The sequence below is a fragment of the Bradysia coprophila genome, unplaced genomic scaffold (assembly GCF_014529535.1).
Source record: "Bradysia coprophila strain Holo2 unplaced genomic scaffold, BU_Bcop_v1 contig_193, whole genome shotgun sequence".
Classification (NCBI taxonomy): Eukaryota; Metazoa; Arthropoda; class Insecta; order Diptera; family Sciaridae; genus Bradysia; species Bradysia coprophila.
In genome coordinates this window covers 521048-539788 of record NW_023503456.1, presented here as the reverse complement: position 1 = coordinate 539788, position 18741 = coordinate 521048, and the positions used below count along the sequence as shown (strand labels likewise).

The 18741-nt window shown below is 38.4% G+C and overlaps 2 protein-coding genes and 1 pseudogene across 5 annotated transcripts; 1 reads left to right on the top strand and 2 right to left on the bottom strand.

Moving 5' to 3' along the window:
• Nucleotides 1-2353: 2353 nt before the first annotated feature.
• Nucleotides 2354-15568, bottom strand: LOC119075147 (putative inactive carboxylesterase 4). 4 transcript variants are annotated; one of them, XR_005087315.1, is made up of 7 exons: nt 15136-15568; nt 14842-15076; nt 14107-14487; nt 13855-14045; nt 13512-13781; nt 13092-13334; nt 2354-2365 (listed from the first exon to the last, which is right to left on the bottom strand). XR_005087315.1 is itself a non-coding variant. In XM_037181538.1 (6 exons), exons 1-6 carry the CDS (start codon nt 15523-15525, stop codon nt 13320-13322), a joined length of 1482 nt encoding a protein of 493 aa, XP_037037433.1. In that variant the 5' UTR covers nt 15526-15568; the 3' UTR covers nt 13036-13319. The 4 variants fall into 4 exon arrangements, 2 of the variants coding, with proteins under 2 accessions (XP_037037433.1, XP_037037435.1); XR_005087316.1 differs by lacking the exon at nt 2354-2365 and having other exon boundaries at nt 13036-13334; nt 13512-13744; XM_037181538.1 differs by lacking the exon at nt 2354-2365 and having other exon boundaries at nt 13036-13334.
• On the top strand, nt 2939-3968 carry LOC119075157. Its single transcript, XM_037181553.1, has 2 exons — nt 2939-3344; nt 3405-3968. Exons 1-2 carry the CDS (start codon nt 2990-2992, stop codon nt 3668-3670), a joined length of 621 nt encoding a protein of 206 aa, XP_037037448.1. The 5' UTR covers nt 2939-2989; the 3' UTR covers nt 3671-3968.
• Nucleotides 7266-8133, bottom strand: LOC119075160 (annotated as a pseudogene).
• Nucleotides 15569-18741: the final 3173 nt, after the last annotated feature.

Below are 18741 nucleotides of genomic sequence, written 5' to 3'. Positions count from 1 at the left end.
CGGAAGGTTTAAAAATCTTGGAAAAGGAGCACGAAATTCGATTTTTTTTTCATAATGTCATTGCAAAATTACCATTAAGGCTGCTAGTGGTATTATTGGTATCGAAACACTACTCTACTTGACGTGTAAAATCCTCTATTACCCAGCTAGGTGCTTTGGACAAAAACTTTTACTGTATGACAAAGTGTGATTGGGACATCTGAAAATAATAAGAACCGTAGTTTTGGCGGTTGGAAGGCCCTAAGAACTTATTGTTATCTGATTACTTGTTTTTGTCCCTTATAAACTGAAAGGACTCAAAATGAAATATTATTTTTACAAACGTTTTTTAGAGCAAAAGAACTCCATCTGATATATTTAAGAAATAACGGCACATGTTTAAACAGACTCTGTTATTAAATCGTGGATATCTGCAGGGCTTACTTTAGAGAATTTTAATTCTGAAAATTCCGAAAATTCTGAAAAAATTCCGAAAAAGTTCAGAAAAATTCTGAAATAATTTTTCGGGATTTTTCAGAACTTTTTCGGAACTTTTTCAGAATTTTCAGAATGAAAATTCTCTAAAGTAAGCCCTGTATCTGAATGTACCATAAAGGAAGGTGATTAAAAATTTAGAATTGTTTATACTTTTAGGAAAAATAAAATACCGGAGTTATTTCCCGTTTACCTCATCGATGAAGGAAACTGGCTGAGCGATTGCTAACATTGTTTACCTTTGCTTGATTCAAGTAGTACATTACTTACCAATGTAACTAATGCTGGATAATGCTAATTTTGGCGATCGACTTGTAGTCCAGGTTGCCATTTCCATCATTTGTTCCATTACCAAGTAAGATATTTTACTCAAAAACTTGAGGTTAAGTTTCGCCACAGTGAAATAAAGTTAACTTTAAATGTCTTTTTCGTTAAATACTAACAATTGAATTTATTTCGAAAAATCGCATCAGCTGAGGGTTTTCCAGGAGATGACTTTCTCCATTCCAGCACATTCACCCTATTTTTGGACCTTGCCAATACAAAAACTTAAACTAATTTGAATTTTTAATTCCAGTGCGTTCTATTCAGGGGCGGATCCAGGTTTTGCTCTGACCCAGGCGGATAGAAGACAAACAAATTTCTGATGCGGACGGTTTTCGTGTAAAAAAATTTTTCTTTGCAAAAATCAATTTCTGACCCCCGGCGACCGCCTCGACCGCACATAGATGGATCCGCCCCTGGTTCTATTACGGCATAGGGAACTGAAATACATTTCAAATGAACTTTTACAGGCAAACTTTTGAGCTGTTTTCGTCTATAGATACGATATTTTCATAGGCGAAACTACATCTTAACATTTTTGTTCGTCAATTCTTTTATTGATTGAATGTCGTATAGGGACCTCTAGATTGCGTGCAGAATGAAACCTTTGCAGAAGCATCTGTAGGATACTGGTTTCTGTTCAACTAAAAAAGATTCTCTGCGAATTTTAGATTCACATGGGATAAGTGGACTACTGTGGTTTCGTGTACGTCTTAAAAATGTAATAAATATTAAAATGAAATAAGAAATTGTTCCGATTTTTCAATATTTCTTTCAAAATAGTTGGAAATAGTGATAAAAGTAAAAAAATCAGGAAAAAGTAGGTCACTATCGCTTCTTTTAAAAACAGTCGGAATTAGTGAGAAAAGTAAGTCACATGCCGCCCTGATTATTTCTGCTCTTCAGTTTCTTTTGAAGAGCCCAAACACCCTTCAAAGTTACTGATATTTGTCGAAAATCCAATTAGAATTTTTTTGTATATATGAGACCAAAAATGAATTTATTCCCTCTTTTCCCATTAATACATGACATAAGCTTTCCAACGATACCCCACTTGCCCATGGCGGCTTCTCCGTTTGGGCGCAATTTTTGTAAGAAAAGCACTATTTTACGAAATTGGTAGACCTCACATCAGCTTACAAAGTGTGATAAAAATATTCTGACACCGGATTTCATTTCAGGTGATCGAACTTCATCGAAACAGGTCAAAAAAGCTTTATAAAAAAATCGGCCCGATTTTTGGATTCTGTTTTTCAAAAGAATCCCTCAGAAGTTCTTAACACTCTTGAATGGCACTCAAAGTGCTTACTTTTTAAGCGAAATGTGTTTAAATTCTAGTTATTTCATTTACGCTGTATTCGGGATCGTGAAGATTTATTTCTTATTTTGGCAATGGTGAAATGACGCATTTCGGTGAGTAAATTCCGAATTCGGTACTGTTGTATGAATTTTGGTTATAATTGAATATTGAACAATCGGTACATGTAAATGCAGCGGCAAATAATTGAAGTCTTACTAGTCATGTAGTTGTTCTACTTCCCGCAACTCCTAGCATTTTCGATGTTAACTGTTTTCCTAAAAAATAATTCAAAAACTTCCCACCTTTGCGAAGTTGGCGATTTGAACACAATTTTTGGCATGCGATCGCACTGTCAGTCGTCAACCGAAGAGATCTATACGGAAGACAATGGATTGTACCAATACCCTCTCTAGCAACCAAACTTCGTTTTGACGCAGTCAAAATACCACCTTATTTTGACAAATTTGACACTGACTTTTTTTGTAATGGAGTTGCCGTGCCGCGCTTTTTTTTAAAGCAATATCGACGTCACACGAAAAAGACAAATTTTAAACTTTCTTTCATTTTTGCACACCAAACTGACGGAGCAACACACAAAAAAGACATCACAATCACAAATTATTGACTTTCGAACACCAAAACGGTGACAGTAGACGTAATATTTTCAATACAAAAAAGGTCATCGCTGCTCATACTTCATTTAATTTATTTTTAAAAGTGTAAAATTTTCTGTGACAGCGCACACTGTCAATGTTTACCACCTTATTTTTTATAGTTTGGTTGCTAGAGAGGGTATTGATTGTACATACAAATGTTAGTTCATTGTTCTTGTTAGTATGCTTACAACGACTGATGATATTAGTTTGGTTATTATCTATGCTCTAAATCAACATGTCGCTTATCCAAAATCCACGAGTTGAATGCGGAGAAATTCTGCAGAACCGCAATGGGCAGTACTTTTTTGTGTGCTCCACATGCAAACTGGAATTCGTGACATTGTCAAGCTTTCTGAGTCATCAAAATGATGGACATGAGGACAATGAATTGCGAAATCAATCAAATGATTTGACCGTGCCGTTCACAAAGAAGAGGCCTAAAATGCAATCAGATGATCTGACCGTTTCGGTCTCGAAACAAACAGACGAGAAGATCAGGGCTGGATTGCGTACAGCTTCTCAATGCGAACCTCGACGAACCATATTAATTTCGCCGAGGCCGGAAAAGACGACCAGAAAGATTGGTTTCGGTAATAAAGCTTCTACTTAAGACACATTGATTGTTTGATTAATTGACGTTCATTAAACAGCACCTTCGTTCGGCAACAATGGAACATCATCCGGCGGTGGTCGCAAAATATCGTTCAAATCCTCAGCTAATCGAGTGCGAGCAATCGAGCAGGATTCCGGAAAATACAGATGTAAAAATTGCTGTGCAACATTCAGTACAATGGTCAATTTGGATTCTCACGAGTTGGTGTGCATGATGTTGCCGATGAGATTCTGTTGTGACCGCTGTAACAAACCGTTCGACGATAAAATTCGACTACAGATACACAAGAGACTGTGCAATTGATCCTAATTATCCATCCATTTTCAAATATCTACCTGCATTGGAAGGTAGTATATCCACCAAAACGCAAAACAAAATGAATTATTGACTAAATGAAACTATTAATAAGTGAATTGAATTGACTTGGGACGACCATGTGTACAAAAATTCTCTTCACTCAATTTCTCTCGATTTTTTTTATTGGTCACTTTCGAAAAATGGTCTGCCCAGATGTCTACCCGTATTGAGGGTACATTTATAGGAAAACTATAATTATTGAATAAAATGAATAGTGAATTACACACTGTCGATTTTAATCTCAGTTGGAGTTTACATTCGGATGCGATTCTGTCATCAAATTTGAAGAAAAAATATGGTCCAGCGAGTTCTGAATTGGTATCGACAATGCCTATCGTTTGCCGTTTCATTTACAGTTCCATCGTTTATTTTGCCGTAGATATCCCCAAAAGACCTTAAAACACTTAGGTGGCCCTAACTCACGAGGAGCCGACCCAAATATGCCCATCTTCGAACTTAGCCTCACTATTTCAACTACCTTTCAGGGAAATTTTTGTAATCGGATTTGATTTACTCAAGATATCGACGTGACGGACAGACAGACAAAATTTTTATTGCGGATTCGTCATCTATGAACATAGGCAAACACTTTGCCCTTACCGTCTGCTTCGAATTCCACCAATTACACACGGCATCGTAATCCTATAAGTCCCTTTGTACTTCGTACGGGGCTAAAAATCATGAAATTCGGTTAAAATTGACAAAATACTCCACGTTCACTGTACGGCCGAGTAGCCGGATAAGAGATCACTCCAAGAGACCCTCAGCTGATGTATCATTTACAACTTACGTTTAGCGTTTTAATGTCCGGAGATTCTTCTTCTTTCTTCTTCTTTTTCAGCCTGTTTCTATCCACTGCTGGATGTAGGCCTCTCCAATTTCTTTCCATTTTGTACGATCCATTGCCATTTGCTGCCAGTTTGTACCTGCAATATTCTTAATTCCGTTTGTCCATCTCTCTGGTGGTCTACCTATAGCTCGTCTTTTATATGGTCGCCAGTTCATGATCTTTTTGGTCCAACGTTCGTCTGTCCTTCTTGCAATATGTCCCGCCCAGCTCCATTTCAGAGATGCTATTCTTTCCATGACATCAACGACCCTGGTCTGTTTTCGAATCCATTGATTCATCATTCTGTCTCTGAGTGTTATTCCAAGCATACTCCGTTCCATGGCTCTTTGTGTCACTCTCAATTTATCTTCGGATGCTTCCGGAAACGTTAACTTTTCCGCTCCATAAGTGGAAGGACACAAGTGTCGAAAACTTTGCGTTTCAGACAATTATTCATTTTGCTTTTGAAAATGAGTCTGAGTTTTCCGAACGCTGCCCATGCAAGACCAATCCTACGTCTTATTTCTGCAGTCTGGTTGTCCAGACCTAACTTCAGTTTATGTCCTAGATATACATAGCTGTCGACTCGTTCAATGACAGTGTCACCAATTTTGATTTCTCTATCGTCCCCGATGTTGGTCATGACTTTTGTTTTCGATAAGTTCATCTTGAGGCCAACTTTGCTTGCCTCTTCACTTAACTGTTGTAGCATAAGCTGAGCCTGACCTAGATTCGCTGCTATCGGTACAATGTCATCAGCGAAGCGGAGATTGCTCAGGTACTCTCCATTTATCTTTATTCCCATTTTACTCCAGTTTGACTTCCTAAAAATACTCTGCAGAATCGCCGTGAATAATTTCGGTGAAATAGTGTCACCCTGCCTTACACCTCGGCCGATTCTGAATTTCTCCGTGCTCTTATGAAGTTTTATACATGAAGTAGCATTGTTGTACACATATCGAATTGTGTTGGAGTACCTTGAGTCTACTCTACATTCGTCTAATGCGTCCAATATCGACCATGTTTCCACTGAATCGAAAGCTTTTTCGAAGTCTATGAATAGCAAGACTATGTCGATGTTGTATTCACGACACTTCTCAATAAGCGTTCTCATCACTTGCAAATGGTCGTTTGTGCTGAAACCAGATCTGAAAGCAGCTTGTTCAACAGGTTGGTAGAAGTCGAACTTGTTAGTGTTCCTCTTCGTAATGATTTTCATAAACAACTTGTAGAGTGTTGACAATAGGCTTATGGGCCGGTAATTTTCCAGCTTTGTTATGTCTCCTTTTTTATGCAGCAATGTAATTACCGCATTTTCACAGACTTCTGGTACTTCTTCCCATTGGAGACATTGATTAAACAAAGCCGTGATTGCCTTTAATAAGGAGTCTCCACCCAGTTTAATGGCTTCCACTGGAACACCATCTTCTCCTAGAGACTTTTTGTTTTTCATCTCGGCTACTGCGGCCTTGACTTCATCAATAGTTATGTCGGGCATATCCTTCGATCCCACGTTTCTTATTATTGGTCTATCTTCGGTTTCTTCCGTTGGACTCTGACTTGCTGAAGAAAACAAATTCTCATAAAATTCTGTTGCAATGTTTAATATCGCATTTCGATCCGTTTGGATCGTTCCTGTTTTGTTCCGGAGATATCTTCGAAAAACCGTAAAGCACTTATTGGGCCCCAGCTTGGGAGGGGTCGATCCAAAAACACTCATCTTCGAACTTAGCCTGTCTTTTGACATTACCAAACGAGGAGAAAAAGATTTTTTTAGGTCGGACGGTTTTTACTCAAATAGAGAATTCACAGACAGACGGACAGACAGACGGATATTTTTTTCCTGCTGATTTGGCACCTATTGACAACCACAATAGGTTTCCCCTTACTCAGGGAGTGTTATTCGACGTGTTACAAACGTATGCGTAAACCTAAAAGACCCCAGTACGTCGTACGGGTCTAAAAAAAACATGAAAAACAGCGCTGACTGTTTTGAGACCAAATATTTTTAAAATTTATGAACTTTACGTTGTTTCCACCTGTTTTGCGTGCCCACCTAACTTTCTAGCGTAATCACGTTGTCGCTACTCAATGGAAATTGTTTCAAAACAGCGAAAGCAGTTCGAAGTGAAGCTCCCGAAACAGAGAATTTGTTTTGTTTTGCTTATTTTTCACTAGTTATTCAAGCATATCCCTGGATGTTTCTGCTCAAAAAACGTGTAGTGAAAGGTATTGACGACACAAATCCGAATATTGAAATTTTGGGAAAATCAGATTTGTCGATCAGTAGCTACTGGCGAGAAAGAAGGGGCAAAACAGCTTGTTTTGCCTGTTTTTCACTGGTTTTTTAATCATATCTCAAAATGTTTAGACTCAAAAATCGTGTGCGATATGTCAAATGAAAGGTATTGACGAGACCAGACGAAACAAAATATTTAACTTTTAAGAAAATCGACTTTGTACATAAAACGAGAGCAGGTGAGAAATCAAGAATTTGCACATTTTCCTACTTTTCCTGCATCTCCCCGAGCAGGACAATGGTCATGCATTCCACCATTTCAGAAGACATAAATTCTGCTCTAATTTACAACCGATACCGCACTTCGGTATGAGTACAAAGTCATTTGAATAACTCACCGTTCTTCTCGCTGTCAAACGAACTACAAATGAATCTTCCATCTCCAGTTCCGCATATTTACGACACAGCGCATTTTGTTTTGACGGTTAACCTCTTTATTTACACCTGTTTCCAGTCACAAAAACATTATTAATTCAGAAAAGCACAGAACGGTGTGCGTGCCCTGCACCCCATTAATTTCTCTCAAACGTATAATGCACTTTACCATCGCCGGGCAATTGTTTCTTAGCAGCCGGACGATACATTCTATTCGCTTATCCTCCAACCACATGTAAAGTGCGAAACATCCAATCATCACACCAGAGAACGTCAACAGTTGATTTCGTCCAGAGATTAGTGTCGGTTCCGGACCTACACGATCTTCACCCCAGTAATCAATTTCCGCATGAACCTGATCGAAAGAGAAACGTTGACCGTCAATTCCGTTCGGTCGACCAGTGGAATTGAGCCTGCACTTAACGGTTCGTTGAAATTTCATTTCATGTCGGGCGGCAAATCGTACGGATAGAACGGATCCTTTAAATCGACCGACACATCGGGTAGATGTGGATAGTCACCGTAGCCCATACCATCTCGTCCGGATACGGTCTGCATTCTCGTAGATTGTATTTCTTAACGGCAGCCGCTCGTTCCTCTTCGGTTTTTGGATACGGTGCCGGTTTGAAATCCTTGTTCCAATCTGAAACGAGTCAATGTTTTGATTACGTAAAATTTGCTGTCAAGAGTTTGGACAGAAAGAAAAAGTTCAGATGAACAGATGGGCTTTGTGGCTTACGATTTCTTGTTGTTGTGCATCGGTGACCTATTGCTTATTTGATTGTCCAATTTGAAGCCCTTTATTAACGCCGACATTTTCCGAATTTCTTGATTTCGGGACGAATGAAAATATGAAAATACAAGAATATCAAAATGTCAAACGGATCAAACGTCAAAAATCGCTGGGTTCGGTAGGTAAAGTAGCGTTAAAATGTGGTCGATAAAAAGAACAATGCGAATTTTGGCGGGAAATTTAACTCAACAAATTTAAGTTACACAACGTTACCGTTACTAACTGCTGAGTTAGAGAGTAACTTAAGTGTGACAGATGCACAATTTCAACTCTGAATTTCATTCACAAATTGCAAATTATGAATGAAAATTTGAATAATTGTAAATCGATGAGCGTGTTATCAATATTGGTAGTGAAAATCGATATCGCTCAATTTTTCCAAAATCAATTTTAATCGAGGGGCTACAGAACATCCTGTGACCATGAAAGGGGAGAGGAATCTGTTGGTCGTTTTTGGTGCAGTTTGGTGCACTGATTACGAAAAGTTCGGGTGCCAGGCTGAGTTCCTGGTCATTCTCGAGATATCAGTCAGTTTTTGGCCCAAATTCGGACTTTTTTCAGTCTTTGCTGTATCGACCCACGAAGATCAAACTTTATACTAAAACGGTCTTCGGGAACATTATAGGATATTAAATTCTGCATCTTAGCTCTTTGGACGAAAATTTTGAAGGAATTGAAGGAACGGTCGAAAAAATCGATCGAAAATATTGTCCTGAAATTTTGACGACATCCCAAGTAGCATTTCATAACCGCGGTTAGAAAATGACTTATTCGTTGCAAACTTTTTCGTGGTCCAACGGTTATGTAACGAATAAGTTATGCTCAAAATAACTTATTCGTTATGTAACCGTTTCACAACTAATTCGTTATCATTCAATTTATAACGAATTAGTGGTACAACCGTTAATAAACGAATAAGTGAATAGATAATTTTTGCCAAAAACTTATTCGTCAATTAACCGTTATGCAACCAATAAGTTGAAGAAATCTCTTTCACTAATTCGTCGTAAAACGGTTGAGCAACTGATGCATTTTCAATTTTACGTCAGTTAGAATCAAGATGTCATGCTAAAAAGTTGTGTAAAATGTGCTAAATGGTGTTTCAGTTTTCAGTCACTATGTGAAAATGAAATTTGAAGAATGTTTGTGCTGAAAATTGTTAATACTTTGTGAATTGTCGTATTTTTCTAACTTATTGCCAATTCGTAAATCAACATTTTATTGATCAATTTCACTAGTGTTGTTTGTTGCTGTTGTCGAAGTTAGGTTTCTTATGTCTTGTTAGGTCTCTTGATAGGAGTTAGGGTCGACAACAGTATCTTACAATAAAAGTGAAATTGATGGATAAAACTTTGTTGAATTGGCATTAAGACAATACGGTGCTAATTATCAAAGATGTAGAAAAACGAGTGGAAAAACGTGTGACTGACTGAATTGTTGACTAAAATCGAACCGTGAATAAAATAAGAACAGTTCACCGTGCCTCTTACTTTAGTTACGCACCAAATGATGAATGATAATAAATAATTTAAAAGATTTATAAGTCCTACGTCGGTTATACAACCGTTTCACAACTTTAACCAATTCGTTGTATAACCGTCTTACAACCAATTCGTTACTAGAATCTTACAACTTTCGCAACTGGGCAAAAACCGTTGTACAACCGTTATTGCAACGTTGTAGCAACGTTGTGACAACTAATTAGTTATTTTGGGTTATCTTCAAATAATTTATAACCGCGGTGTAATAACAGTTGTACAACCGAATTCTAACCGTTGAATGCTACTTGGGATGAGTATCGGCGACTTCCTGAAGAAACGGCGAGTAGTCGCCGTTTCTTCAGGAAGTCGCTGTTTCTTCAGGAAGTCACCGTTTCTTCAGGTACTCGCCGTTTCTTCTCGTCGTTTCTTCAGAAAGTCACAGTTTCTTCAGGATGTCGCCGTTTTATGTAAAAAGCGGTGACTTTCTGTGAAAACGATGAGAAGAAACGGTGAATTCATAAGAAATAACAGGTTCCTGAAGAAACGGCGACGGAAGGTTCTAATCGTTTTTTCAGGAACTCACCATTTCTTCTCATCGTTTCTTCGGGAAGTCAACGTTTCTTCATAAGGCCAAAAACCAAATTCTATCGTCTCTATACAGGAAGTGCAAATTCTATCGTCTCTATACAGAAAGTCGATAATAAGCGATTTGGCGGTATCTTTTTGGCAGTAACTTTTTGGTTGTTGAATAGTCTTGCTGTAATAATCTTTCTGTATTGAATACCAACCATAAGGAAGTAATCCCTTTACGAATTTTCATTGTACATAAACAGCGTTTTAACACGCCGAGCGATCCGGCCCATTGCCCCGGAGCGAAGCGGAGGGCCGCAATGCGAGCCGGGCGCCGGAACGGTGTCGGTAACTTAGGAGTTAATTTTTTTTCTCTCGCATCGTGTCATAATTAGTCACATAAAAGTGTTTTAAGACGCCGAGCGATATGTTTCTGTGTTGTACTTGAGTTTTTTGATTTCTCCATATAAAAATGTATGTAAAATTCAGAAAAAGGCAGTAAAGCACAAAACAGAAAATGTGTCGGTTTTCAAAATTCAGAGCGTGTATATATAAAAAATGACACGATGCGAGAGAAAAAAAATTAACTCCTAAGTTACCGACACCGTTCCGGCGCCCGGCTCGCATTGCGGCCCTCCGCTTCGCTCCGGGGCAATGGGCCGGATCGCTCGGCGTGTTAAAACGCTTTTTATGTGCAATGAAAATTGGTTTTCATGTTGTAAAAAGATGAATTCTGTAGTGATGAGCTAAACTCCTTTACGTTACATTTCGTAAAGGGATGAATTCCATAGGAACCAACAAAACGCCTTTACGGCGAGACGAAAATTAGAGTTGATTTGGGATCTCAATGTCAGGTGAATTAGTAATCTTGAGTTGAGATTGTCAACTGAAGAATTTCTTGAAATCGAAATTTCATCTCAAATCAAGAATAAGCCACTGTACGTAGATTTTATTCATTTGAAATAAAATACAAAGCTTTTTATTTTATTTGTTTTAGTTGCTTGCAATCAGAGATTGAACGGTGAGATGCGTTGCTTCTGAAAGTCGTTGTTTCTTCTCGTCGTTTCTTCAGGAAGTCGACGGTTTCGAAGAAACGGTGACTTTCTGAAAAAATGGTGACATGTAATGACGACTCTTCAGATTTTCTGAAACGGTGACATCCTATAGAAATGGTGACTTCCTGAAGAAACGATAACTTCCTGAAGAAACGACGAGAAGAAACGGCGACTATAGTGGCCGGTTCTTCTCATCGTTTCTTCAGGAAGTCACCATTTCTTCTCGTTGTTTTTTCAGTAAGTCACCGTTTCTTCAGGAAGTCATCGATACTCATGTCGTCGAAATTTCAGGACAATATCGAAAATGAGGTAAAAATCGTTAAAAATGAACAATTTTGCTCTTAAATCTAAGAAATGTGTATTTTTCAAGTTTTTCAACAAAAAAAAAGTGTTTAAAGAAAAGTGGGTCGACCCAATGGACATCTGGACATCATCTGAATGATGATATTGCTGCTTATTATTTTCCGTTAATAATTTTATTGTCTTGAAATCACACTTTTGAGTTAATTGAGTTTGAACACGATTTACAAGCAAGATACGGTTTTGTGAGAAAAACTAATTTGGTCTTAAAATGTTGCAATGGGACTACCGATGGATTATTCTGCCTTACGATACCAGGCTCAGAATAAAAATTTTAAGTCGGTTTGTAAAGATACTACCAGATTCAATAAATCATTAAATCAATGTAAACATTACAAAGATAGTATAGATATGGAGAAATTCTAGATCGAAATTGGCAGGAAGGCCAATTTTAGCCGCGAACTATCGCCATTACCACGGTCCACGGGAAACCAGACATTTTTGAATTTAAATGGTTGAATACTTATAAAAAATGGTAAGAAAACTTCAGAAGAATATGAAAATGAAAATCATGAAAAAATATTGAGGTTTGAAGTGATGATCTTGTCATCTGACAATTTGAATTTTAATCCCACGAGGAATTAGTTTCTTTGAAGCAACGGTTCACAATAAGCCACGTTGGGATTAAGAACAAATTGCAGCAGTGGTCAGATCGTAGACTGAAGTGCAAGAGGTCCCGGGTTCAAATCTCGTCAGGTAAATATAAAAAAAATTCTGTTTAATAAAAACATTTCTCATTCCAGATTCACAAAAAAACTTCTTCTCATATCAGACGTTTAGATAAAAATTATAATATCACAATATCAGTAAAAATCGTTTTTTTTTCTGAAGTAAAAGTAGGAAGGGTTAGAATATTTTTTTTTTCATTACAAATAACGTTTAGATCAGATTAAAATGAGTAAACTAGTAAACAAGCGTCAAACGTCAGGGCCTAAAAGATTAAAATTTAATTCCTCTAGGGATTACTCATTTGGGGATAAGTTCAAGTAATCCCTGAGGGGATTGAATTTAAATTCTAAAAAAGATTCGGTCGCGTACTGTTAATCCCAAAAAGATTTAGATCTAGGTCCATATTTTTATCTGTGTATGTTCATTGTTACTAATGTCAATGTTATATCCATGTACGTCTTGTGTACCTCGAGAAATTCCAGTAAGAACAGTGTAAGTCTTCGGTTGAAAACTTCAACTGCACATATTTCAGTGTCGATGAATTTTAAACACAATAGGTCCCTATTCGGCTCAATAGTACATGTGATTACCTTTCTAATGACACCCCACACGACCCTGTGCGGCTCGGAGAAATTTTTGTAAGAAAAGTGCAAGTTTTCTGTTTTTGGTCACCTTTCACCAGCCACACCAGCTTCGAAGAATTTTTTTGAAAGTGGTTTTGGCTTCTAGGGTCGAATACCTTTCTAGGCACATATAAAAAAGTCCACTGGAAAATGCGTCCGATTTCGGTAGGCTGTTTCTTAAAAGAATCCCTCACTTATCTCTTTTTACTTCGTGTAAAAACTTGAAGCAATCAATGAAAGGTATTGATAGATGTTCTGATCAATTTTGTTTGTTTTCTTTATTTATATTTAAAAATCTGAGCTTCCCTGTTACAACTACAAAAAGTATCGAAGGAACGACGAACTATCATCTTGTAGCCAAGTGTTAAGATTGTAATCCACTCGGATTCTCTTCCAAAATTCTGCTCGCTCAGAATAATAATCCGTTTTCACTTGCAACACCTCACTGTCCAGCCGTCCATTTTCGTTTCCAATTTGCATGTATTCCATTGAATCAAACGAACTGTTTGTAACTGCCGGCCAAAGTGGAACTGCAGAACCATTAGGTGTAGGATTTCTGTAAATGTGAAATCCATTGAGGTCGTTCTCAGTGCATGAATTTTCGCTTGCAGAGAACTTCAACGAATGAAATACGCCCACTAGCTGTAAGGACATCAGAATGTTTTTTTTTGTCCCACAGGTCTCGGTGGATGTGTTTCATTCAGCGAAATGCTCTGTCACATGTTTGTTGTACCCAAATCTCACGAAATTCGTCCACATTAGACTCATGACCTCTGTTAGCTCTCTGTCTTGCCGGGACGGGATGGAACTGTAGAACTGTTTTTCGAATTGGAAATAGCGGAATTAGATCATCGGCATGGGCCGTTCCAAGGTATGTCGTTGTGTTACTGAAACTGGCTTTCCCTTTATGTGTGAACAAGTAAAGAAATGTGCTACTGTGGCTGATGTGCTCAATGCGCTCCTGGACTGATTTAATGAATAGGAGGAAAATGTCGGTGAACAGCTGAACAGAAATTTAATCTTCGGTTATCGCTCTGCTCTGCACTTTGTTCACAAGTTTTTCATTTTTTGCTCACATTCATCAACTGTTGTCGATCCAGTTGTTGAACTGTGGGAGTGGCTTCGTTCTCGAAGTAAAATAAGTTTATGCTTCTCGTTATATCCGTGCGGGCTGTTGCATTCAAATGACTATAACCAAATGTGGCTGGTAGACTAACATCCCAAGTACTGAGTAGAATGGCTAGGAGTACATCGTTTTCCATAATTGCTGCAACAAAAAAAAATTACTAACGGTTCTGTGGGCGTTGCGTTTTCAATTTCCATCTCACCGCTCAAATACAACAGACTTTCCTCGCTATTCATTCCCGCCAAAAATGGAGTGGCGGCAAAATTCGAAAATCGATTGTTATAATTGGATTGATCGATGAACGGCGTTTCGTCAGATTCAAACGACTCGATCACCAATGGAAAAGAGACTCCCGCGTTAATCATGTCCTCTGGGGAGACCTCTCTCAGACATCGAACAATCTCAAAGGAATTGTCTAGTATCGGGCAATTCATTTGCTGTGCCAGTGCAGTCGCCTGTTGTAGAGCAACACCGGGTCTAGCTGGATCCAGCAAACCTCCGCTATGGGATATTGCTCGGTGGAAAAGTCCGTGGGACATTGAAGAAATCATTTGATAGTTAACCGAGACAGCACCGGCCGATTCTGAAATATTTTGTTGTTTATCGTATGTGTCCATGGGAAAAAGGTTGCAGAAAGTAAGGGGGATTAGTTAGACCGCAGATTGTCAAAGACAAAAACCTTTTGAACAATTCAGTGAAGATTCGAACCAATTTAAAACACTCAACCACATAAAGATGAATTTCCGTGTGGAAAGATAAGAAATTTAGTTTGACCAACCCAAATTCGATTTGTTTGACTTCGTGTCACTTCAAAGTATTTTGAACTTTTAAACAACTTCCAATTGTGAATTTTCTAAATGGTTTTAGTCTTTGCTGAATTCATCACTGATTTTGACCTTTGCTAAACTTTGGTCTAGCTTTACACCGCAGAAAGTACCTCCCCAAATCGTAACCGAATTCTTATTTCCACCGAAATGTGCAATATTGTCTTGCACCCACTGAAGCAGGAACGCTTGATCTTTTAATCCGAAATTGCCAGGACTATTTCTGTCTTCGGTCGACAGGAATCCCAATGGACCGAGACGGTAATTGCCAGCAACAAGAATCACATCATGTTCCAGTAAATAGTCGGGTCCGTAAGAATCGATGCCTCCGTGACCTAGAGTAAATCCCTGAAACATTTTCACTTGAGTGTCAGCTGAACCGATTTTTCGTTTCAATTTAAAGCAACCCCTCCATGAATCCACACAAGCACATCTAGTCGGGAATTCGATTTAGTTTCCGGCACGTAAACGTTAACAAACAAGCAATCTTCATCGCCTTCGTAAACTGTCGATCCGGCGAATGTATCAATTTGCGGACACTTGGATCGTTGCTGTTGTGTGAACAGTGTTCCATTCCATGGCGTTAGCCTTTGTGGTGCTCGGAAGCGGAGATTACCGACTGGTGGACTTGCAAATGGTATTCCAAGAAAACCACTGATCGTACGGCCAGTCCTTGAGGTCATGTATCGTCCGACAATTTCCCCATCATTAATTTGCTTTCTCAGTTCTCTGATGACTTGATACGACCAACACGAGTTTAGCAAAAACGCACAAAATATTAACCGAACAAGATTCATTCTTGATCGATATGCTTCAATATTCAACTTCTTGGTGAAACGATGGCCATTCAAAGACTGAATATGTGACTGATTCCATGACAAAATAAAACTTGAAATGATTACTAGAAAAATGGGATTTATCATCGATAATATGTGTAATCAACTCATCAATCAATCACCATCAATAGATTTAGTGGAGTCTTGGAGATAATTGGTTTCTTTTATCGCTGCGGTTGAAAATGGTATCGGCAAATCAAAGTTTTCGAGGGGAAAAGAACTGTACACAATCGTGTCCCACATATTTCCTTTTATTTGAACCTGAGGTCAATTGTATTGATTCTGATGTCCTTATTATTTGTACTAAATTTCAGTTTTCTATTCGCCTTCTTTACCTATTTACTCGCCCATTTATCGTATTTACCACTTGTTAACTATTTTTAGACCTGTACGAAGTACTGGGGTCTTATAGGTTTACGCATACGTTTGTAACACGTTGAATTGGACCCCCTGAGTAAGGGGAAACCTACTGTGGTTGTCCAGAGATGCCGAATCAGCGAAAAAAAAATGTCCGTTTGTCTGTCCGTCTGTCTGTCTGTCTGTGGGTTCTCTAACTTGAGTAAAACGCATCCGATCTTTAAAATTCTTTTTCTCCTCGTTTGGTAATGTCAAAAGACAGGCTAAGTTCGAAGGTGGGTGATTTCGGATCGACCTCTCCGGAGCTTTGGCCCTATAAGTGCCTAAGTGTTTTTCGAAGATATCTCCAGACATTTAAGCACTACACTGGTCAGTGATACGTCAAATGAAAGGTATTTACAAGTTTATGGAAATAGGATGACCGACTCGTGAGTTAGACCCCTTGGTGTGAACCAGGCACAGGGCGGCGAGCAGTTTTTGCTTGTTTTGAACATATTTCGTTAGGTAGGTAGGTAGGAATTGACTGTACCAATCAGGGAAAAAAAATTATGAAATTCGGTTCACCAGAGCGTGAGCTAGGTCTCTTGGAGTGAGCTCTTATCCGGCTACTCGGACGTACAGTGAACGTGGAGTATTTTGTCAATATATCGATTTTTCAAAATATAGTTCCTGCAACAATATTATTCAGCTCGTAGGAATATTGTAAGGTTCCCAGGTATATATTTGCTGTGTGCTGAATTATATCTCCAAATTAGTTGTGGGATGTATTATTGAACTATACCTGCATGCCGAATATTGACTAAATGGTCCTATCGAACTATACCTGCGTGCTGAATATTGACTAAATGAATAAAGTCGTCTGTATTTAGAATGGAAAATGCAACAATAAATTTATTTGTGTAAAGATGTTTATCAAATCTACTTTTGAAAATTTTTGACAAGTAAGAAGAATTTCTTGATCATATTGGTCCGATTGAAAAATTAATTACCAAAGTTTTGAGATCACGCGCTAAACATTAGCAGTTTGTTTTCGGTGACAGTCAAATTCTTAAACTTTCATTTTTTAGCCTCGAGTATAAAAACTAAACTCGGGTCGAGAATGTCCGTCCTTATTATTCACGCCATATGTGCGCTAAAAATGTGAATATTTACAAGTGACAGTTGGACGATGTTAAGCTGATGTCTTATAATAAATGTCAAACACTAAGCGTTAAAATGACCCCCTATATGGTTTAAGGTTAGCTCGTTTAGTATGTGTTTATTGTGTAGGTGGAAGCACGGGTTTTCACAGAAAACTTTTCCTGTGGTATAATATACCAATGCACGTGTACCAACTTGTAAAAATCCAAACTCAAAACCAACCGCTGACCAGTGGCGACTCGCTTGACGATTAATGATAGAGCAGTTTTGTTACTCTATTGAAATAACCTCTAATTCAGAACCAGGCTCAGAATTAAAACAGAATTAAAATAGTCCAATGACATGTCGTGAATTGTCGTGAATTGTCGTGAATACAACATCGACATAGTCTTGCTATTCATAGACTTCGAAAAAGCTTTCGATTCAGTGGAAACATGGTCGATATTGGACGCATTAGACGAATGTAGAGTAGACTCAAGGTACTCCAACACAATTCGATATGTGTACAAAAATGCTACTTCATGTATAAAACTTCATAAGAGCACGGAGAAATTCAGAATTGGCCGAGGTGTAAGGCAGGGTGACACCATTTCACCGAAATTATTCACGGCGATTCTGCAGAGTGTTTTTAGGAAGTTAAACTGGAGTAAAATGGGAATAAAGATAAATGGAGAGTACCTGAGCAATCTCCGCTTCGCTGATGACATTGTACCGATAGCAGCGAATCTAGGTCAGGCTCAGCTTATGCTACAACAGTTAAGTGAAGAGGCAAACAAAGTTGGCCTCAAGATGAACTTATCGAAAACAAAAGTCATGACCAACATCGGGGACGATAGAGAAATCAAAATTGGTGACACTGTCATTGAACGAGTCGACAGCTACGTATATCTAGGACATAAGCTGAAGTTAGGTCTGGACAACCAAACTGCAGAGATAAGACGTAGGATTGGTCTTGCATGGGCAGCGTTCGGAAAACTCAGACTAATTTTCAAAAGCAAAATTAATAATAGTCTGAAACGCAAAGTTTTCGACACTTGTGTCCTTCCAGTGCTCACTTATGGAGCGGAAACGTTAACTTTAACGAAAGCATCCGAAGAAAAATTGAGAGTGACACAAAGAGCCATGGAACGGAGTATGCTTGGAACAACACTCAGAGACAGAATGACGAATCAATGGATTCGACAACAAACCAGGGTCGTTGATGTCATGGAAAGAATAGCATCTCTGAAATGGAGCTGGGCGGGACATATTGCAAGAAGGACAGACGAACGTTGGACCAAAAAGATCATGAACTGGCGACCATATAAAAGACGAGCTATAGGTAGACCACCAGAGAGATGGACAAACGGAATTAAGAATATTGCAGGTACAAACTGGCAGCAAATGGCAATGGATCGTACGAAATGGAAAGAAGTTGGAGAGGCCTACATCCAGCAGTGGATAGAAACAGGCTGAAAAAGAAGAAGAAGAAGAAGAAGAGTAGACTCAAGATACTCCAACACAATTCGATATGTGTACAAAATCAACGCACTGTCTAGCACCAAAGCTGACTTTGACGTCACTCAAATAGAGGACTGAACCGATAAAAGTTGGCTATTCTTTTTCATACAATGGCTATCAAAATTTTTTAAAAAAATAGTCAACAGGTGTGTTTTTGGCCTTCTAATTAAGTGATGTTAA